At 40.2% G+C, this 22,386-nt stretch overlaps 1 protein-coding gene across 3 annotated transcripts; it reads right to left on the bottom strand.

The window, feature by feature from the left end:
* Nucleotides 1–407: 407 nt before the first annotated feature.
* Nucleotides 408–22,380, bottom strand: kcnn2 (potassium calcium-activated channel subfamily N member 2). Of its 3 annotated transcripts, none has more exons than XM_034205305.1 (9): nt 21,513–22,380; nt 21,025–21,120; nt 11,147–11,565; nt 10,728–10,869; nt 10,497–10,607; nt 10,284–10,411; nt 8,288–8,296; nt 5,301–5,370; nt 408–2,431 (listed from the first exon to the last, which is right to left on the bottom strand). In XM_034205305.1, exons 1-9 carry the CDS (start codon nt 22,281–22,283, stop codon nt 2,156–2,158), a joined length of 2,022 nt encoding a protein of 673 aa, XP_034061196.1. In that variant the 5' UTR covers nt 22,284–22,380; the 3' UTR covers nt 408–2,155. The 3 variants fall into 3 exon arrangements, with proteins under 3 accessions (XP_034061196.1, XP_034061197.1, XP_034061199.1); XM_034205306.1 differs by having other exon boundaries at nt 21,025–21,117; XM_034205308.1 differs by lacking the exons at nt 5,301–5,370; nt 8,288–8,296 and having other exon boundaries at nt 2,175–2,431.
* Between the last annotated feature and the right edge of the window lie 6 nt (nt 22,381–22,386).

The following is a 22,386-nucleotide window of genomic DNA, read 5'->3' as shown; positions in this document are numbered from 1 at the left end:
CTGAACCAAACAAGGTACTGAAAATAACATTGGTTTTGAGTTGAGTGAGTTTAGCTGTATTTTTCTGCATTGAACGTTTCTACTTCTATTTTTGATAGGTACCACTTCAATTATTTTATGCTGATAACACTAAGGTACTTTTACTTAAGTAGAATTTACATTTAGGATCTATTACTCGAATCTTTTCACATTGTGGTATTGTTCTCCCTGACGGTCAGCCTTTCACAGTGTACATTAGGATACTTAAATATTATCACCCAGTGCAAAATGTACCCTGAAAACACCTACCTTTATTTGTCTTGGTCAGTGGAAAATCAAAGGTTGTCATGCCAAAAATCTAATTTAACACAGACAAACAAACATAAATACAAATCCTCTCACAACAAAAAAAGGATGCAGACAACTTGTATATTTGTTATTGTTTAATTGTTTATTGTTTAAGTCGCATACAGTATAATCTCTCATTGGTTTCTATGTTGCTGAAGTTTGTGGACTGAACATCTGTCATTTTGTTGACCACTTGTTGGTCAGTGGGTGGGCTGGTTGAACAAGATCAGTGCTGTCAGTTGGATTAACTCCTCTGGCCCATGCTATGCTCTGTGAACCTTAATAAAGGTTACATTAAAACTATGTTCGTATAGTGAATATTATCTATCTAGTGGGTATATTGGCAACATCAGGGCTTTTCAAACAGTCGATACATAGATTGACTGTATGAAAAGCCAAAGAGGATATTTACTTATATATATTTTTTTACTTTTGAACAATTCAAAACCTAATACAAATTGTAGATATATTTACCAGCTCTGCTCTTTAATATTGCTCTTCCGGCTCAGTCAAAATTGTCATCAAAAGCCTTTGTTGTAAAAAGTAAATGCAATCTAAAGAATAATATACATTTGAAATAGTCCATAATCAAGATCAGGAAATAATTGAATAGACAACTTATGTATTAACTCCAGTCCTATACATTTTAAACCAAATGCTAGATATGCTGAATCTGTTGCTTCATACTTCCCCGTTATTGTTTGTTTAGTTGTAGGAGGTGTGCTTGTCCTCATCAAAATATATAAAAATAGGCATTTTCTTTTTAAAAGGTAGATACGTGTTTCAGCGAGTTGTTGTTCAGCATTTGTTGTTGCCCGGTTGGGGGGACAGCAAGCATAAATAGCACAGGGAAAAAATGAACAGGAGGTGAGACACAGCAAGACAAGGGGTAATTACTGACCACTAACTAAACTCCTGCATATCTCTGCAGCTCTAAGTTAATGCTTCTTTGTGGGGGAAAAAGGGCTTTGACTTGATTAATCAACATTAGCCACAACTTGAGAATTGACAATAATAAACCCATGCCCAAACATCTCAAATGTTCTTCTTTTAATGAGCAACGCATTTTTATATAATACGTCAGTCAGCATTGAAGTGCATTGATTAAAAAGTAAGTGCAAGTACAGATTTTGATGCATTCATTTTGACTAGAGGATTAAATTATTTGCAGTGTCACCCCAAAAATAGTCATTCTACAGGGGCGCTCTGCAAAGGAAAATCGCTATAGTTGATGCTGTTCCTAACCTAAAAGATATATGCTTTTTTCCCTCATTTCAAGCTTTTTTAAGTTATCTCTGAGTGACAGTGTACAGCAGTGATTTTCATCTGCAGCCTGCTCTCAGTTCACTCCAGTCCATCAAATACAGCACTTTTCCCCAATATCACTGCCATGCTTCCTGACTGATTTCTCAGTGATTTCTCAGTTTGCTTTGAGGAACACGGCAACTGACTCAAGTCAGCGGAAGCACAAAGTCTGTGAGAAGCACTATTTTAGTGCAATAGTTTCACTTATGGTTACCTTGCCACGTAAAACTGGCTATCTCTGCATAGAGATGGAGTAGAGTTTGTATCGTGCCCCCATCGATAGGCCTTTTACTGAGGGAAGTGCCTTTGGGGTCATGTCACCAGAGCAAGGATAACATCATCTTTTGAGGTATTAGAAAACAAATAACAGCATGAAGTTATCCATTAAAATGCATTGTCCCCAGTATTGTGGATTCTGTCATCAGAATTTGGATAATACTTATTGAAACCATAAGGCTTTACGATAAATGCAACTTGGCCATATGATGGCAAAAGTCATCAGTGGAGGCATGCCCCTTGGACTCTAGCTGCTCTCTGAGGATGTGGGCGGTGCTGTGGAGGACGACCTTCGTCGGGACACTGACTGTGAGCGCTCAGGGCTGTGTTTGTCATAAGGCTGGAGCTGCACTTCCAGGAAGTCCCTGTGCTGCTGGCTGATGACCTGGCTGATGAGTCCCGGTAGAGCCTGCAAGTTACTCAGTAGAGTCTCCAGCTTTGTCTCCAGCAGCGCAATCCTCTTCTCCATGTCCTCTCCTCTCTCATTCAAGTCCGATATCATGTCATACATGATATTCTGAGTCTGAAAGAGTGGAGAGGAAATACACTTAATATTGTCATTTTTCAAATTGGTGTTATTTTTGATTGACAACCTGAAAATAACATACTGTATCTACCCATTATTAACAATCAGGATGAAACAGGCAGAAAAAGAAAGGCTACTTTGTTGCTTCAATAACTATACAGTTGAAAGATGTCATTCTGAAAAAGAAGTGAAGTGAAATAGAAGAACGTAACCTCCACTTTAGATATTCACTTGCAACACATTCTGTTCAGACTTTAAATAATAGGAAAAAACATATGAATGGATCAGTCGTTACTCATGGTCTGTCAGAAAACAAGACTCATATACCCAGTTGAACATTGAAAGTGTTAATAGTTCTGGCAATTGTCTTTTCTCGCTGCTCTGTGCTGGCAAAGATATCCCCCTCTCCAGTGATTCCAATGTAAGTGATAGCGACAGAATTTAATATGAGGCTTCAGCAGCCAAAGTTAGTAAAATTACAGTCTTTGTATTTCCCTTTTTTGTATTTCAGTAGATAGGATTCACTCTCCGAGTTACAGTGGAGGGGAAATAACACAAAGGAAGTTTTTTTCAACAAAGTTACTTTGGAAGTTACCCACTTAATGCAACCCCCCTGAACCCCACAGCTGTAGCCTCATATTAAACATGTTACGTATACTTTGTACTGAACTTTGATATGGGAATTGTTTTAATACCATATTAAAACAATTGTTAACCCATCCTATAATCTCAGCATCTAACGCAAAAAGCAATAGGAGGAAATATAAATATCAGTAAGCATCATACAAATCCTGCCAAAATGACAAATCAAATATTACAAGTTAAAGTAAAATCTTTATTTATGGTACCATAATGGATTCTTTGTTATCGAGTTTATTGGCTGCAATTTCACAGCAAGTGATCCAGTCCGGGGGCAACATCAGGTTAAATTACAACCATGAGGACAGCTTTCTGGCAAAGGTCGGTTGAGAAGGGTAGATTTTATATAACCAGTTTACAAGACTTCTCGTTACCACGCAGAGGAGAGTATATTATCCTTTAACCTTGAGGAGACAGGAAAGGTGCCTGCTGATTACGCATGATGCTTTCTGCTCTTTTGATGCATCAGGAAAATATACTGTAGCTTCTGCTTTTTAACTCCTGAGGTTCACTCTTTAAAAGTAGTCAACAACACTCTAAAGAAATCCATGTCACATTTGGGATGAGTTGTGGAAGTGATGCTGCTGCAGGGCGGTTTCTGAGGTATTATTCAGCGGAGGACTACTAATCCCTGCTGGCAGCCTGGAGGCGATGTCATCCATCACTTACCATGTCCACTTCTGATTTGAGGCGGGAGTAATGGGATGGGTTGTTTATGTGAATCAGTGAAAACTAGCAGTGACAGCGCTCACCCTGACAGCTAGTGGAGACAGGGTTTGTATCATGGATTTAACATAAATGAAATACTAAATAAATGTCATAAACTCAGTTGCTCATAATTGCAATTCAACATTTAAAAAGCTTGTGTATTGATAAAATATATAAAGAAATGTATGGATGTATTATCTATTATCAGAAATGTATTGCATGTGGAGCTAAACTGACCCAAGTCTGAGCCTCATCTGTAAATCATGAATTGAAAAAAAAAACACGTTAAAAAGTGATGGCATAAAATGCTAGAGACCAAAAAAAATGGCCTTAGTAAATCATAGGGAGGGAACACATATAAATAGAGGATGAAACTGCGGTTATGTTGGATGAACTTCAACTGTATAATAAAGCCACAAATTGACACCATATATCCAGTGTTGGACAACAAAATTAAAGAAGCCGAGAGAAGAGAGCTGCAGAGATCGTTTCAAACAGCAGCTTCAGTGAGCAATTTTGCATCTAATTCAGTCTGAATGACAACATGTAAAAAAGTAAATGCTGTGGAAAGACAACATTCACTCAAACAGTGTGTCAAATAAAAAGAATAACAAACAAATGTAATACCTCAGACTGGGGAGGAGATAATGAGTTAAGGGGATACATTGTGTTCTGAGGAATTTCCCATTGCACTGCGGCGGCAATGCAGCTGCCAATGGTATGTTCAGCTCTATTTAGCTCCATCTTTCCAGAAACAAAAGCACAGGGAGACTGAGGCTGCGCTGCCCTCTTATGGCAACAGACTCTTATAACAGCGCTTATATATCCAGCACTGGCTTTAAGCCACTTTTTTATCCAATGTCACATCGCAACTCTCGCTGCTGTTTTACAGCGCGAGGTGATTGGGCAATATTTACTAATACCTTACGTGACACGCTGGCCTGCATCGAGTTTGACTGTGCTGTACGTTTGAATGTCAAAGCCCCTGCCTTTCTCTTCCCCCTTTCTCTGCCTTAACTTCTGGCTGAATCATCAGATCACAGTGTGTCTCCCTTCCCAGGTTACTGTTTCTGCTGTGTCAGGCTGGCACACTGCCTGGTCTTACCCTAAGGTTGTTTTTAACTTCTGTTTAGTGCATCTGGAGACAAACATCAGAGAATACATAAAGTGTAAAACAGCACCGGCAGAAAGGGGTTTTTCCTCACTTTCATTCATTAATTTTCCGAAGAACATGTTCTGGGGATAGTAATTTACACTGTGAAATCAAATATAGTTATTATTTCAAACCCAAAAAAACAGAATCTCAGTTGAGTGCAGACAACCAGAGGCATCACACAGATGTAAGTATAATCATTCTGTCTGTTTATTTGACACCTGTAGACTTTATTATATCAGAAGACACAACTAATTCAGCGAGTGAACTAGCATGCATTGAATTCAATCACACAGGAAATAAGTTTATCAGGATAGTTGTGTTGCCTAATGTACAATGCAGCAGTAGACTGTTAGTCTAGCTTACCTTAGCAAGGTCCACTAGTGAGTTTGCTTGGTCATTCAGCTTGCGTTGCTCCATTTTAACACTTCTCAATCTGAACACAAGACCATTCAGAACCCAATAAATTAACGCTATCAGAATACCGTCATTAAAATTGTGCACACACAAGGCATACACACGGAGAACACTCCCAGGACATGCACAGGATGTGTGTCGATAATGCAGGGGTCAGTCTGTTTGGTTGAGCTGCATGCAAGTGAAAAGGAGACCACAGAGGGTGAGGGGCTGCCACTGAGGAGAATGAGACCAGCTCAACATCCTATTCAAACAATACATACCATAATAAAGAAGTCAGGCGGACTGATCAAGTCCTAAAGTTTAACATGTCAGATGATAAAACACCAAAATCTGTTGTATCTTTAAACTTGTCTTTTTGGTTAAGCCAACTTTTCCTCTGTATGAATTATTAAGTCACTCAAAAGCCGCAGATATCAAACACTGTTTTATGTTAACATCGAGAATACCGTTTCTTTAGATAGTTGTCAGCTGCACATACAGTATGTGGACTGTTTTCCTTTTGAGACTTTCCAATACAAACATTTGGATTACACAATCTGCCCTTTAAAGGAATCCGGTTAATCTTCCATCAAGAATAGAAAATTATTCATTACTTGTTAAAAAAGGAATAAAAGGCATAATTTCCCCAGTGTCAGTAAATTAATGGCCCACTTTTTTATCCACCAAAAATCCTACCATCCTAAAAGACTGCCTACTTCATACAACATGCTTGAATTATTCACATTGCCTGTTTAATTAGGCAGCTAAAGCCTGTTTTTACTCAGCCTCTCAGGGGGCTCAAAAACAGCAACTGTGCAGTATTGTAGAGAGTCGACCTCACGTGGTTTCCAGATATTAAAGAGGTTTTTTTTCTCCTGAATCACCCACGCATGCTAAATTACACTGGGCGCAATACACAGAATAGCATCATGATGGCCAGTTTGCCAACGTTTCATATTTTCTTATGTAATAAGAACAACCTATGGCTGACTGAGAAGTGAATTCAGTTTGAGGTGATTATAAGGTTATTTATGAATAGAGGATTTAAGGGGCCCTTGGGAGGGTGGATCTGTTAATTAGGTGAAATGCACCTATTCTCATGCATTACGTGATCATTTCTCTGTTTCCTGAATACAGGCGGATGTTGAGCGAAGATGACAGGGTACACATTCAGAGGGAAGTCACTAAAGACAACTAAAGGCCAAGGAGGGTGTCTTGACATTGGAGGACCAAATGCTTTATACAAAGCAGACTGTAAAGACAAGTACAGACTAATATTTAACTTGTATTAATCATGTGTTTAAATAAAAGAAAAACAAGTGTATCCAAAGTGATGGAAGGTCATAGATATTCAATGTTAAATGACCTTACAGTTGATGTAAGACCTGTTGAAATTATACATTTCACAGTTGGATGACCATTACCTTGGGGATGGGGTCAAAGCAAAGGGCAGCTCGAGGTTAGGACGAGGAAACCCACTTGGCCTGTCTTTGAATAATGTGTGTCTCTTTCCCCCAGTCAATCACTCCTCATGAGCATTTCCCCTTTTCAATGGGCACTCTAAATGTGCTTGCTATTCATCAAGGAAAAGGGCTATGCTAAGCTTTTCACTACCACACTAAATCAGTTAAGGCAATCTCGGTTAGTGCTGTGCCATATCTTTTACCTTCTCGGCTTGCTTTCTTTGTCATGACCTCGTTTTACCTCATTGTGGAAAGAAATGCTAATTTATCTTCAGTGTAATGGGCAGGGTGTCCACTCTGCAGCCCGTCTGTTTTATTTTTTTACTGTCCCTGCTGACAGCTTCATGCTGTCGGTCACCGTGGCAGCCTCTCGGGCACAAACGGGATTGCTCGGAGGCTTTACCCTGACCTTCCTCTCAGGTCACTTTCCTGTTTCTCCAATCACTGATCTCTGAGCTAACAAGTATTCATTGCCCTGCCCCGTGCCATAATTCCCACTTCAACCTTGTAAAGGGAAAGGGACAGCATTCCCAAAGGGGATGGTCTGACTGCTCTGAGACACAGGATGTAGGAGCTGTAATGGCCTCGAACATACTGTGAGACATTTGCTTGCATGCACGCTACATCCTGCTTGCGGTGGGATAAACAGCACCATCCAAATGACCTCAGGACTTTTAAACTGTATCTACTACTTGCTCTGATACTTGTACTTAGTGCAGAAATGACAGCTATGTGTCTGTGTTATTTACCAGCCATGATAACACTAGATCAGCGTCTTCCACTGTGTCATCCAACAGAGAAATGGAGGAAATGTGGCTGCAAATGTAGCAGAACAGGCGTAACAATGGTTCCACACGCCGAAAGATGACCCTGAGCCCTGATCGGTATGAGCATGACTGCTAAGTTGCATAACATGACTTGAGGGATATTGTAAGTTGTATACTTGTGCTACTGCAGGCCTGTCTCCTGTAGAGCTCTAGTCGTCATCCTTCGGTACGTGAAAGCACAGTTGATTGGAGTTTAATCAGTGGCTTTCTGATTAAAGATCAAATTGTCATCACATCCATGCAGAAATGGAAAGAAAAACACCCTCCATCACCGATAATTGAAATTCACTTAAGATGCATCATGGGTGTATGAAGTGCAGCAAAAGTCTACCCAATAATAAGACGTAAAAAAGGTGTTTGTTATTGAAAGCCGTTTTTAAAAAAAATGGTAAATGGCAAATGTGAGGTTAATGTATGTTTTATCAAATTGTTACTCAGTCTCTAATGTAAAACTTTGTAGCATCTTAAATGAAATAATTTGCAACAATATGATAATGTCATGCAAAATGATTTGATCAGTGTACGCTATGACATTTTTCGTGTCATGAATTTCACTTATCAAATGAGGGAGTGTAATTTTTTAGTCACATTATTGGGTTCAAGGACAAGCTCTCGTTAGCATGCACACAACAGGTCTGTATCTACATGTGAGGCGAAGACTTACTTTCGAGCTCTATTGCATTGTGTCGACACAACCAGGAAAAAAAAGGAAACATAAAGTAGACAAATGAATTATTACAACATTAGATACACATATTCAGATGGAAAAATCTGTTTTCTCAAGTCTGGCTGCTTGAAGCTTTATTGGTACGCTGTCACCTCACTTCTGAACAGCGGCAACTATTTTCCCTTTACTTATTTCTTCCTGCAACCAGCGTGTTATCTGTCTCTGAGTTTGGACTGTTTTCCGTTAGCTGCAGCGTTGCTTGCTCTCTAAGTCTAATCCCTTTTTTGAACACTTGTCCTGGTTATCAGAAACACAGTAGATCCAAACAAACTTCCTGTAAACATTCCCCAACACAAAGAGTGCCTTAAGGCGTCTATGGCTCCATTCAGAAAATGTTTACACCTCACATCCTTTACAGTGATTCATGAAAACTTCTGGAAGTGCCTCTCACTGCCTTGCAGCTTGGACTAGCGGAAACAGATACAATGGTATCTGATATGATGTTTGCTATTTCCTCATGACAGGTATGCTGTAGGTCTTTTCCAACCCTTCACTTGAGCGAACTGCTCGCTGTCAGAACACTTCCTGTCCTATATTCATCTCACCTACAGGCAATACTTCAAACTCTCCAAGATAAAGCCTGTGAACACACTACCTTGAGAGCAAAATAGATAAAAGATAAAGGTGTGACGGGAGGATGTTGACTCCATGCCGAGTAGTTGTCCTTGCACACAGATCTGGACGTGACTTTTTCCCACTGAATCTGGTTCTCTATAGATTTAGATTTAGCTCCAAGGGTTTTACATTATCAGGCTGTCCTAGAGAACAGGAGGCGGACATGAGTCGCTGTCATTACCGCTGTGAATCGGCCGAATAAGACAGCAAGGACATCATCACAGCGACCGTGACAAAACGCTATTAAACAGTACAAATCTGAAAGCAGGTTGCAGCAGCAGCAGACAGTGTTGTTGTTTCAGTACCTCTCTACCTTGTAATTAAACATCTTTATGTCTTTGAAACATGAATGTATGTCCAAAAGATTCATGAGCAAATCAAGGTTGCACACAACAAAGACCCATATACATACATGAAACCACAGACAGCAAACAAACATACAAGCGGGGGACATTTCACTTGGGCATAAAGCTACATAATAGCAATGCACCTCTAGTTATTTTAATGAAGCACTGAGCTGATTGCCAGTTGTTGGAAAGGGCCACAGACTGGATGTGCTTGTAAGCACTGTAGGTTGAAGAAAAACAGGAGCGAAGTGCGGCTAAAATCAATACTGTTTTGGAGTTAGATAGCACCTCGGGGGTCCTTGGGGACCAACTAAAAGACTAGCTGACAGGTAAGTGTCTGACCAGCGGCTAGAAAAGCAGGAACCCACATGTGTCAGGCCCCGAGGTCAACCTGACATTTACAGCAAAAGGAACACACACCAGTCAATGTGGCAGGGAAGGTGAGAGAAGCAGAGATATATCAATATAATACTGCTTTCTATTCTGTAACTTGAGAATATTTCAAGGTAAATTAGATTTTTGCAAAAATTGTACAATTGAGGACTGATTGTTACCATTATATCCCACGAGCATTATGAGGATTACAATCTCATTCCAAGTAAATTCCCATTTCCACATACAATATGCAACTTACATAATGACAATTCTTGCTCTTTTTTTATATAAATGTATTACAATCTCCTCTTATGCATCAGCGAATCCTATTCACATAAATGTAGCTATCTTGCCTATTTTACCACTCTTTTTGAAGCAGAATCAACAAGCCAACTAATTTCCACAGCTGCAAATGTAAAGTTTGTTAAGTCATGTGAAACAAACAAAAGATCCTCCAGCACATATTTTTGCTACAGGTGTCAAACAAATCAGATTTGAGATGAGTGTTTAATCAGTATCAAGTGAACACTCTGGGGGATGAAAGGAATTAGAACGACATGAACAGGGGGGTCTGCGGCTGAGAGCGGGGTACCTACTGGTGAATGGCTTGGAGAAACTTCCTCTGGTGCTTCCTGACTCTGGCATGGTCCATCTTCCTCACCAGTTTGGTGTTCTTATAGATGAGCCACGTCTCCCTGAGAACATTCGCAGCTGTGTTTTTGACCTAAAGAGCAAAAAACATAAATGAGGAAACATTTGAATTTAGAAATCAGAAAGGTTACTATCCAAAATGTGGAGATTTGACTTACTCTTTTTGTTAACTGGGTGTCCATCATAAAATTGTGGACATGTTTTTCAGCTTTGGTTAACTCCAGTTTCTTTGCCACCACAGCCACCACCAAGGCAGTGCAGCCAGCACCCTGTGAAATAGCAAGACATTCAGGCACAAATACATGGTGTGGATTTTTCTTTCCTTTTACGAAATAATAGTAATACAGACGTTACTACCATTACTTGAATATTGACAGGCAAGCACTCACCATAATGCCAGTCAGGAGGCAGACTCCTTTCCCACAGTACGTGTTTGGGACCATATCCCCATAACCAATGGTTAGAAACGTGATTGAGATCAACCACATGGCTCCTAGAAAGTTGCTGGTTATGTCCTGGTTGTCATGGTACCTGCAAAAAATAATAAATGCATAAGGTTCATGCATCCAATGCACTCCAGATTAACCTCATGACTAATTCTCATTTGTAAAAAACATAAAGAAATACTGGTAGTTCTGTACATGAGATAGTGTTGTCAGCATATTGCGGGACTTTCATTATTTCCTGGGAATCTTTCTACGATGCTTAGACACAGTGTGCTAAGCACTGTGTGCATTATCTATTTTTATGCCTTATCTATGTTTCATGCTGAGCAGTGCTGCATAGCGTGAGAAAGGGATCCAGGCACCTCTCGCAGGCTCTCACAGTCCATGCAGCAATGATCCACAGTGAGATGGTGAAGACCAGCAGCACGGTGCCGGGGCAGATGGTCATGAGGGTCTTCATCACGAAGCGAGTGTTAAAGTTAATCTTGTTGAGTGCACCAATGCTGCGGGACGAGGCATCTGTGAAGAGCTTGCTGTGCAGCAGCATGACGCGAGCAATGAGGTACAACCGCAGGAACATGGGTATGGACAGGATGATGTCCACATCTGCATCCGTCTTGGAGGGCACGTAGGAGTAGGCCAGACGTGCCGTCCAGGTGAAGGTGTAGTTCCCTGGGATGGGGTGGATGGCGCACACCAGGATCTCCAGGCAGATGAAGAAGATGCGCTCATATGTCATGGCTATCCTCCAGTCATCTGCTGCGTTGTCCACCATAAATAACTGCAAGGAAAGGGCACGGTGAGGCTGATAGAGCGTAACATTTCCATCATGGTGACACAGCAAGCTACAGGAAATCATTAAACCCTATTAAACTATAAGTCACAAATAGCCTTGGGTCATTAAATCATATTTCTTTAGTCTCAGACTTTTTTCTCCATGTTTTTGTCCATTTAAAATAAATGATATATGCATCATATTATTTCTGGCCATTTTAAAGAGCATACAATTAATCCCTTTGCTAAAAACAACCTTTGGAGGATTTGGATAACTCATTATGATAAGTAGAGGACGCTGCACACTTTTGAGGCCAAATATGGCCTTTAGATATGCACTGGGGTATCTGATGAAGGTTGCAACATGAAGAATCATGCATTCATTTTTTGGTATATTTTTCAAAGAAAATTAACCTGCCTGTTATTTCTATTACTTTCAGTATACTAAGAAAATCGCGAGATTACCTATTTTAGTTTGATTAAAGTGAATTCAACTGCTTTCCGTAAGGTAGCAAGTTACTTAAAATTACAGCTAAATAGATTTTTTAGTCAAAAAGCATTATGATTCAGCTATTATGATATAAAATAGAGAAAAATACAAAACTCCAGTTTCTAGCTTCATGAATGGGAGGATTTTCTATTTCTCGTTGTCATTATTGTAGCAAATATAACATCTTTGCTATTTTAGCTTTTGGTTGAATAAAACAAAGCATTTCAAGAAATCACCTTGGGCTCTGGGAAAAATTCATATAAAGTAAGTGCTTTGTTGTAAGAAAAGATATTCCTCTGCTTTCTGACTCCTTGAGTAAAAAGCATTAGAAAACAACTGTTTCATTAGCAGCATGCAGTATGCATTTTATTGATGAGAACATCTGCCGCCTCCACATTAGCATTAGCTTCTGATCGCCTGGCCACCCTGAGCAGAAGGTAGGGCGTCGCACCGGGGACTTCAGTGTGGGCGGATTTCAACACCCCTCATCTCTCTTCTCCACCCTGTCCTTTGTCATATAGAGCGGCTTCCTCACATGGTCACCTCTGCTGCGCCCTCTTTTTGTCCGTCCCCTCCCTCCTCCTCATCACTTTCAACCCAATCTACAGTTATCTTCGGCCAGAAGCTTCACTTGCTCAGTGCATTCGCCCTGAACTAACGGCAGGGTCACAGTCCCATGGTCATGCTTACAGTCGTAGATGCACTCTCAATCTTACTCCTCTTTCCGAGTGTTATATTTGCCTCTGTGGCTTACACATGAAATACTATCAAACTGTAATGGATTCACTCACATTTGTCAAATAATACCCCTTCTTGACACATCACACTGATATTCCTCCACAGCTGCTACTCTATCCACTCGATCACCTCAAGGTCCTCTGCCTGCTACAGGCCATCACAACTGGCAGCAGATATTTCACTAAATGTTGCCGTCAGCAAATACAGGCGAGGTTTCCTGCAGGCTGTATTTGCCATGAGAGCAGAAGCCTCTCAAAAGGAAAAAAAAAATGATTACAATTTGTCGGACAGCTCCTTGATATGGATAGTAATGAATTATACAACGTCCGGGGACTTATCTGAATTTAAATGCAAATATCACACATACAGTACAATGGTTTTGCTTAGAGTTTGGCATCGCTAAGAAAAGGGTTGTGCGTCATTCATCTTTGAGTTCAGAGCATCTTTAATATTTAAAATGTGCAGTTGGATTTCAAGTTAATTTGTTAAACTCCACAAATAGCTGATGGCATTACTTAGAAAAAAGAGTGAGGGAGAATGGGACATGCTTTCACATGTTAGGGATCACACAAAAATAATTAGGGAGAATGATGCCGGGGTTATAACAGTTGGAGGGTTATGTCATTTTTGATTTTGTAAAGGAGGACGGCCTCAATTTGTGTATTCTTAAATGGCTTGGATTTATATTTAAATCCTTCCTTTTCTTGCACTAAAGTTAGATCAAAAACATTTTGTTGGTGTGCGCCATGGCAAATAAAGTTTGTTGTACACAGAGCAATGAATTGGTTTACTAGCTTGTATTTTTTTAAATGCCGCATTAAATGGGAACTAAAGTTACATTCATCACATTAAAGTAAGCTTGAAATTAAACTTGAAATGCAGTGTGTAATGTTTTTTTATTTTCTCTGTGTCACGTATCAACAACCCTGGGGTTACACATAAGGTTTTGCCCCACACTCCCCTTCGAGCTAATTGTCGTACAGTCCCTTAGCTGTTTAATCCTGAAATACTGTATACATTGATTTATTGAAAAGTGGTTTTTAAAGTACAATGTTCTAACACACACTTAAGGCACACAACACAACTGGGGCTTTTGCCAACTACTCTTCATTTAGTTTTACCTGGAATTGTTCATTATAGAAAAAAGGAAATCTGTCCCAATCCTAGAGGGCTAATGGGATCAGTGACCTAGATTGTAAATTTCACAGTAATACATCAAATTGAATTGCTGAAGTAGTCATTTTTCTCATTCTGAAATGAAAGCCCTTATTCAAAATGTTCAAGGACAAAGAAAGCACAAATCAATAATGGTGTGCACGGCCACTTTTCTCACAGACATACATGAATGCTCCACATGCTTCAGTTTGACAGCCTCTAAGGCTCTCCAGCACTACAGCAGCGCTGCGCTTCAACACACAGACTTCACTGACCCAACAACAACAAACACTCCACTCTTATTACTGCTTCTGAGCCAATTATATGTCCAACAGCCACTGTACAAGAAATAACAACTGTCAACAAGCTGGTCCATAACAAAAAAAACAAAACAAGCTACAGCTAACACATGCCCCGAACAAACGGTTCATCTGACCCACAAAGCCACTGCAGCTCATTTATATTTATTTAAAGGGTACAATCAAAGTTTCCCCCAAACACAGAAAACACATTCATTAAATGTTCAGAGGCAGTTGTTCATATCAAATGAGCGACACCGAGCTCTTTTAACAAACTGACATCTGTCAAAGAAGTGTGTAACTCTAACCAAGCTCGTCCTGTAGGGCTTAGCAAGTGAGTGTAATGTAGACATGGAAACACAAGCTGTGACTCCACTCTGCTACGGTTTCTTACTTACAGGGTTAGTGCTCTGAATGCATCTACATCTATTGTTTGCACACTGCACAAGCAGCGTTTTATTTTACATTTTGAACAACACAGGCGTCCTTTCAAAAGCAGTTAAAAAGTTTGTTACCTCAAAACAATGCAATTAAACATTTAAGCGCAGGTTGCATAAGGAAAGCCTACTTGGTGGTTAAAAGCAATTATGGTAATGGCTGAGCTGAAATACAATACTCAAGGGCCCTTTACTTCAGAGCATGTGGAAGTAAAGGGAGGTGGAGGAAATGACATCTGCAGTGGAAAAACCTTAAACTGCATGTCTTTAATCATAATACGATGTAGAGGAAGACACTGAGAATTAGAAATTAAGACAGACATAATGAAACAGGACACTTATAAATTAGCTACAGGAGGCCGCCAAATAATTTAAATACAGCAAGTAAAAGGAGTTCAAATGTTAGCTAACTTACACGGTTGACAAAACAAGCCTTTGACGATACTGTCTATCTGTTTATATCACGATATAAATCAAATATCATTCATGTGTACTGAAGAGGGATTCAAGGATGTGAATAAAACACACCACACAACACATCAAACTAAAACTATAATACTGCCTTTTACTACAGAAAGGGCGGTAAAACTGAAAAAGGAGAAACAAACGAAGATCCGTCATAAGGAACTTCCACCTTACACAAACACAAAGAGGAACATCAGTTTCTGAACCCAACAAACATACAAATTGAAATCATGGAAAGTTTGTAACCTGATTTAAATTACTAATCAAGTAAACACAACCTCTCACTAAACATTACTGGCATCGGCATTCAGATAGTTTTGGTCTCATTTGCCCATATAATTTCCTTTCTATGCTCTTAATGATAAAGCTAACATGCTGGTGTTTAACATGTTCAACATGTTCAACATCTTATTCAGTGTGTTAGCATGCCAACATGTGCTAGTCATCACAACACACAAAGTACAGCTGAGGCTGATGGGAATGTTTTGTAGGTATTTCCTTTTGACCAGATGGTGGCAATAAAAGGTAAGAAATGTATCCTGAGGGGGAAATGGATATCTGAACTGATTTAATTGTAATCAAACAGTTGAGACATTTAAATCAAAACCATATATCAAACGCATGGTGGCGCTAGAGGAAAAGTCAGGGAATCAATAGGCTTGAGTCATCTGTTCATCCTCTGGAGACTATGAATCACTGCACAACATTTCAGTGAAATCCATAAAAAATGGTTAAGACATTTCAAAGAGGGGGGCGGACCACAGACTAACTGTCTTCGGTTAAAATTAAACAGAAACATTGAATTGATTGTTTTAAGAACACTTTTCTTAAAGGTTTTGTGTTCTTATTTATTATTATGGACATTGGAGTATGCAAGCCTTATTCTAAACCTAATTTTAACATTGACCCCGGACAAAATGTCATCTCTTTCCAAAAAATCTGTATTCCTCACAGTGAAGACAAAGCACAAGAGCACCCACATTAAGCCCCTGCTTTGTGCAACACATCTTAGAGAACAAACACTGAGTGAGTGACGACGAGGACAATTTGAGGGCAAATCCAGCAGTCACGTTTCTCTCAGCTTGTTTTCTGATGGACACAAAATGCAGTCTAATCTCTAAGAGTGCATGCCCCTTCATCATCATGAGGAAGTTGTATTCATGTCAGGTCGAGAGACAATACGGCTGAATATGTCCTGAGATCCTTCTCTGCCTGCGTCAACACTGTGCCGTCTCAGAGGAGCTCACCTGCGATGCTAAGCTGGGTTGGTTACTGGTTTCACAACGCTCAATATAACTAATGGAATCCGGCTCAATATTTAATCTGTGTAATGTGGAGATGGGAACATATATCTTGTCACTGAGAATGAAATCGCTCAATCTCATTAGTGAATTAGGTTGAGAGGTCCTGCTCGATTAATGCAATGCTTTATTTATGATATCAAAGCGAGCCACTTAGTGACCACTTTACTGAGTAAATCTGAAGCAGTTCCAGAATCAGTTTGCTTCTGTTTCTCAAATTAAGTCTACCATTTGCATACCCATTCTTCTATTCAAGCAAAGTTAAGCCTCTCTGAGCCAAAGTTAAAGCTCGTATAAATCGTTCTTTCTTTAAAGTGTTGCTGCTGCGGCCAACAAATTAATAACCTAAAGCTCATCTGCATGTGAGTCACACGAAAAGCTTCAATCATTTCAAGGAATGTAAGCTCTATGGGAGGCGGCGTGTCTCTGCCCTTGAAATCCTGTATGTTCAGTGAAAACTCTGAGGTCACCAGCCAGTGGTGGTTATCTGACTCCTGTCTGGAGTCTCAGGTAGAGGACAGATTTCTCTGTGAGAAACGCACAGCATGTCCTGAAGTTACACCATATCTCTAACACATACACGCACCCGGAGGCGGTCTGACAAGCACGGCCAAGTTTGACTTTGGCAGGATTCACTGGCACAGTTTTGGATATTTGTTGTTATTTTATCTTTTCTGCAGATTGTAAAATGTAACGCTGTGCAACTGTGAAAACATCAGTGCTGGAGTTTTATCACAAAAAGTATACACATCAAAGACAGAACAGCCCCCAAAGCACTTTGCATTAGTTTAAGAAAACTCAGCAGAACTGTCATGACAAGGTATGGCGACAAAACAATGGCCTTAACACAAATGCCCCTCGGCAACAAGCCTTTGATATGAGGAGAGACAACTCCAACAAATGTCACTTCCTGTCTGTTTGGGAAAAAGTTGAACTCATCAACTATCTCAGCAGCGAGAGCAGAACGATGCTCCAAGCTCGTAGCTCATATCAGACTTTGACAATGACAAATCAAAGGCATGCAGCAGCTATAGACTTCCACTCGACTTGTACAGTAAGTCGCTGCCTGCCAACGCAGCAAATTCAACTGAAAAGTCTAAGAATTCCTTAGGCGGATCACCAGCTGTTACAAGAGACATCAGAGGGGATAAATCAGGCCAATAACCTTTGAAGAAGAAGTACAAAAAGACACTGAACAACATCAATATGTACAAAGGATTAATATGATGTATTTTGATTGTAAACGGCTGCACAGGTCTGTGGATATTTAGCAGAACACACTTTTCATCTCTGTTAATGCACTTAGCTCTGTCGGTCACCATCACTGCCATCGCAGCTCAGCACATAAACAATTTCAAATGACAGCTGGTGTCCAACATCTGACCTCTCTGACCTGACCTTTTGAGATTGCAGTCACTCTGAGGAGGAATAACTTCCTGTTGGTTTACCCCGTAACATGAGAGGGCACCGTCTTTAGCGATTCTGACCAGTAAATCCGTTTTAAGGGGCGAGTGGTGAAGACATATTTCATCATCTTGACTTATGCTTCTACATCTGACAGGCATCTGTGAGTACACATGGGTGTGCTTGCATAATCTATTTCACTGCAGGAGCAACAATTCTCACATGGAAAAGTGCACTTTAGAAAAAGCACTTTACTAATTTCACTTTTGCTTCGTGTAGGCATAACAAAAATTAAGTGGGGTCCACAAAACAGGAATATTCAGTATTCTGAATAACATAACAGGGTGAGATGGTTGCAATACCATGTATGGAGTCATTAGACAGGAGGTTTGTGTTTGTTCAGTGAAATTCTATGTCGGAACGTAAAAGAGCTCTCCATTGATGCTTTCATGTCGAAGTCCATTTACTGGTCATTTGGAGTACAGCACAGCATCTGAAGATAGTTGTATAATGTATGAGGCTCTGGATAAGCTTTGGAATTGTACTCATTTCAGTGTATTAGCTTAGCTCGGCAGATTTTTAAAGGGGAACTGACAATATATCACATGCCTTTTGGGTTTCTAGAGGTCTCATAATTTGCATCTGAGGACATCACTTGAGTCAGCGTCAGTTGGACAAGAAGACTACAAGTTTGCAAATGAAACAACGATAAGTGTTAAAAACAGGGATCAGGGGTACATTGAAACATATGGCTTTTAACCAGACAGGAAAAATCAAATGTAAACATTTAGAATGAATGCATATGAAGTCAAACCACATATGTTTATCAGATGCAAATGACGAAAGCGCAGAAAATTGAAAAGGGAACACAATAGTAAACAGTGTGTGCATGTGAGTGTGTGTGTGTTGTGCAAGTACATAGGTCAGTCTGCAGGAACAAAGCATTGACAGACTAGCAACAACAGGCACTGAAGTCCCTCAGGCAGGAAAGCTACGGAGCAGCTGGAGTGTGTGGTGGAAGTTGAAACATAAACACCATGAACTGGATTTAAATAGTAAGACGGAGTCAGTTTCCAGGAACTGGCTGATAGTTTGTTTCGAAGAGGACTTGATGAATTAGAGGCCAGACCTTACAATCAACATTTATAGAGAAGGAGCAGGGAGTGAGTAACACTGCAGTGACGTGATGACATTTTCTGATTCATTTAAGTGTTCAGGCTTCAACGTTTCAATAAATGGTGTATAAATCATTGTGAAGAGGGGATATGTGGTGAAGAGTGCATTGCAGTAATCAACTCAAGGGCAAACAATTGCCTCAATAAACCTTTCTGGGTCAGCAAAAGAGGCAATGTTATTGTGAAACGAGAGAGCGCTATCTGGGGTGAGAAATGTTTTGGATATCGACTGTCAGAGGAGTCTGGATCAAAGAGGTTTGAAACAGCCTTCCGGTGTGGTAAATGTGCAGCTACTGACAATTAAAGGAATGTGGGGGGAAAAACTTGTTTACGAGCTAACAATGAACATTTCAGTGTGAAGGAAATTGTATTGCTTAAAAACCATTTACTATATAAAATAAAGCGGCTTATAGCTTTTTTTTAAACTGCTATTATTACTATATTGACAAATACAGATGTGTTGCTGCACCATGACAGCGAGAATATATGGGAAACAGTGAATAAAAGTGTGTAGCTTAAGCACTTAACTGGTTTACAACGACCATGAACGTACAGCTGAGGCACAACTACTCATTTAACACAATCTGTTGTAAAACTCTAAATGGAAACCTGCCGTGATGAAAAATGCACCTTTGCCAGATATTAGTCACAACTAAATCACTACATTATTTATCATCAAGAAAAGTTAACACAAGCAAGAAGCTCAGTTTAAGAATTGAATAATTTACACAGGATTAAGTAAAAGGTGCGGAGGCCATGGGAGGGAAGACTGATATATGATACTCTCATGCAAACTTACAGTATGCTTTGTAATTTATAAACAGCTACTGGGAACTGTCTGCTGGGGAAAGGACAACTCTTCTGTTATGCATTGAAATATGGTAATATTGTGTGTTTCTATCATTCCTCATAAAGAAAGGCTTACAATGAAACTTGTGAAGGGGGCAACACTTTCACTGTTGGTCTTTTTCAATAACTGATTCTCCACTGGGACTAGTAAGCACTGCATTTTCCAACAACGCTGATGAATAATGCAACTTTAAATGCAAAAGATAAATTGTGAAAAATTTAACATTTACTGTGTCCTGAAACATATTCTCAATCTTAAATATAATCATATTAAAAAAAAGCTGGATCAGCTAATATAATTTCACTAAAGGTTTTTTTTTTTAATCAACATTTTCGTTATCCCCCATTAACATGGTTACACATTGTGTCATTCAAGATTTGACAAAAATGCTTGAGTTGGGTTTCTTTAAAAGACAAGTTTTCCTTTTAGGTTGATTTAATTTTAAAAAGAAAGACAGTTTCTGATACATGAAAGCTTTCTGGCAACATACATCCACCCTGCAGACAGTGGCACTATTCATTCTGTGGCTGTTACACAAAGACACAAGTGCTAAAGCACAGGAAGAACTGTAAGTAATGCAACAATGCTCCGAGGCAAGGTCATAAAACTGCCCAAGTGTTGGAACATCTCAGGGGACGCAGACAATCTATATTCATCCACTGAGCCTTGCGAGGAGTTCCTAAATCTTATCAAAATGTATAATGAACTGTTAATGGCGCTTCAAAAGATGATCATCAGTCTACTGGGCAAAAACCTCTACTGTCATTTATGCAATCTCAGGGTCGTGTGGCTTTTTTTGGTGTTCAATATATCCTGGGACAGACATTATTCATGGTAACTTTGGGAAGAAAAATAATATGAAAAAGAATAATATGAATTCATTGAGTTGAGTCCCACAGTCCACAGATAAAACATATTGCACTTCAGTTGCCTATACAACTTACTTATTTTAGCACATTTTTAAAGTCAATAAAGAACATCATCCCTGACAGCAAATACTCATTTTCTGGAACATTTTGACCATAGTGACTTCCTGTAAAGTTGGGTTAATTCACTTCAAATGGAGCATTTACTGAAAGTGATGAGACATGTACTGACTGATGACCATTCAACACCAACAGTTAAAGAATAAGAAAGGTGTGACAACATTACCTGTATCTCTCTTGCATGGTATATGATAATCAGCCCCAGGAGAATGATTGTAGAAAGGCTTATCAGGCATTTTAGAGCTAATGAATACAGGGACTCCTGGAAAAGAGCAACAACACTAAAGCCAAACAACAAGCAACATCATGACATAAAAGCACATTCTTATGATGGTAAATCAGCCTTATTATAACATGTAAGACACAAGCCTGAAAAAACATATGTAAGTAACAATGCAGCTTCTTAAAGTGTAGCCATATGCTGCAACAAATTCTGACATGAGATATCTTCTTCTACTATTAGGGTCGATGAATGGACAGCAGTGGGCCTTTTGGCCTGCATGTGACAATGTGACTACCTGGGACACTTTGCAGTGAGTCAAGACAAAGTGTTTTACATAACTTTTATGTAACACTTTTTGCACAAGTTCTGTCTTAATTACTTCTTCCGTCAGCGTCATAAATTAAGTGTCTAGCTTCTATGTGAATACGTACCTTTCCATAAGCTCCCCATGAGAGTTCAGTCTCTATAACCATAACAACGATCCCAAACATCCCAAAGATTAAAGCATAGTCGCTGAGCCGCTTCCTTTTCTCAAACAAGGCCCTCCTGTGCCCCAGCTTTTCCCCAATGTTCTGGTTCTTCTTTTTCCCCGATTTGCCGCCGCTGTGGCCGCAGCCTCCCCCTCCGTCTCCCGATGCGTAAGGCATCAGTGTGGTGGAATTATTGTCCGGCTTGGATACTAAAGTGTCCGACGCATCTGCGCCTGAGATGGGCTGCAAAGGCTGTGACTCGGAATCAAACTCGTGTATGTTTCTGCGGGACGAGCTCAAGTTGCTCAGCGGCCGCATTACGCCGCCGTTGTATCTGCAGCTGCTCATGGCTATTTCATTGTAGGAGTTACTGTCTTTGTGGCTGCTGCCCAGGCTGCCCCGCTGACGATCGCGGCAATGCTGCTGCTGATGGTGAGGATGATGATGCCTGGATGAACTACCATGACTAGAGGGTGTGAACTCGCAGACGCTGTACTGGCAACCTTGTCTCGAAGACGTTTCCGAAGGTGTCCTCAAAGTTCCCACAGTGGTCGGCGACGTCCCGCGAAAGACGAGGCTTTTCCTCGCATCACAGGTGCAGCTACTGCAGGTGCAGCATTGGTCGTGCTGCTTGCCGATCCGATCCTCCCGCCCGCAGTAGTGCTGGTACTTACAGTGCTGGAACTGCTGCTCTGGAAAGAAATCGTTCTGCAGCTGCAATGGGGTTTCCATGTCAGTGCTACCGTTTAAAGCAGCAGTCGGGTACCACAGAGCACCCCACGAAGGGCGTTATGGTACTTACGGGAGGACAGAGCCGCTGCATGGATAGACCCAT

The sequence above is a fragment of the Gymnodraco acuticeps genome, unplaced genomic scaffold (assembly GCF_902827175.1).
Source record: "Gymnodraco acuticeps unplaced genomic scaffold, fGymAcu1.1, whole genome shotgun sequence".
NCBI classification, from domain to species: Eukaryota; Metazoa; Chordata; class Actinopteri; order Perciformes; family Bathydraconidae; genus Gymnodraco; species Gymnodraco acuticeps.
Note: the sequence above shows the minus strand (reverse complement) of the source record. Positions and strands in the feature narration are given on the sequence as shown.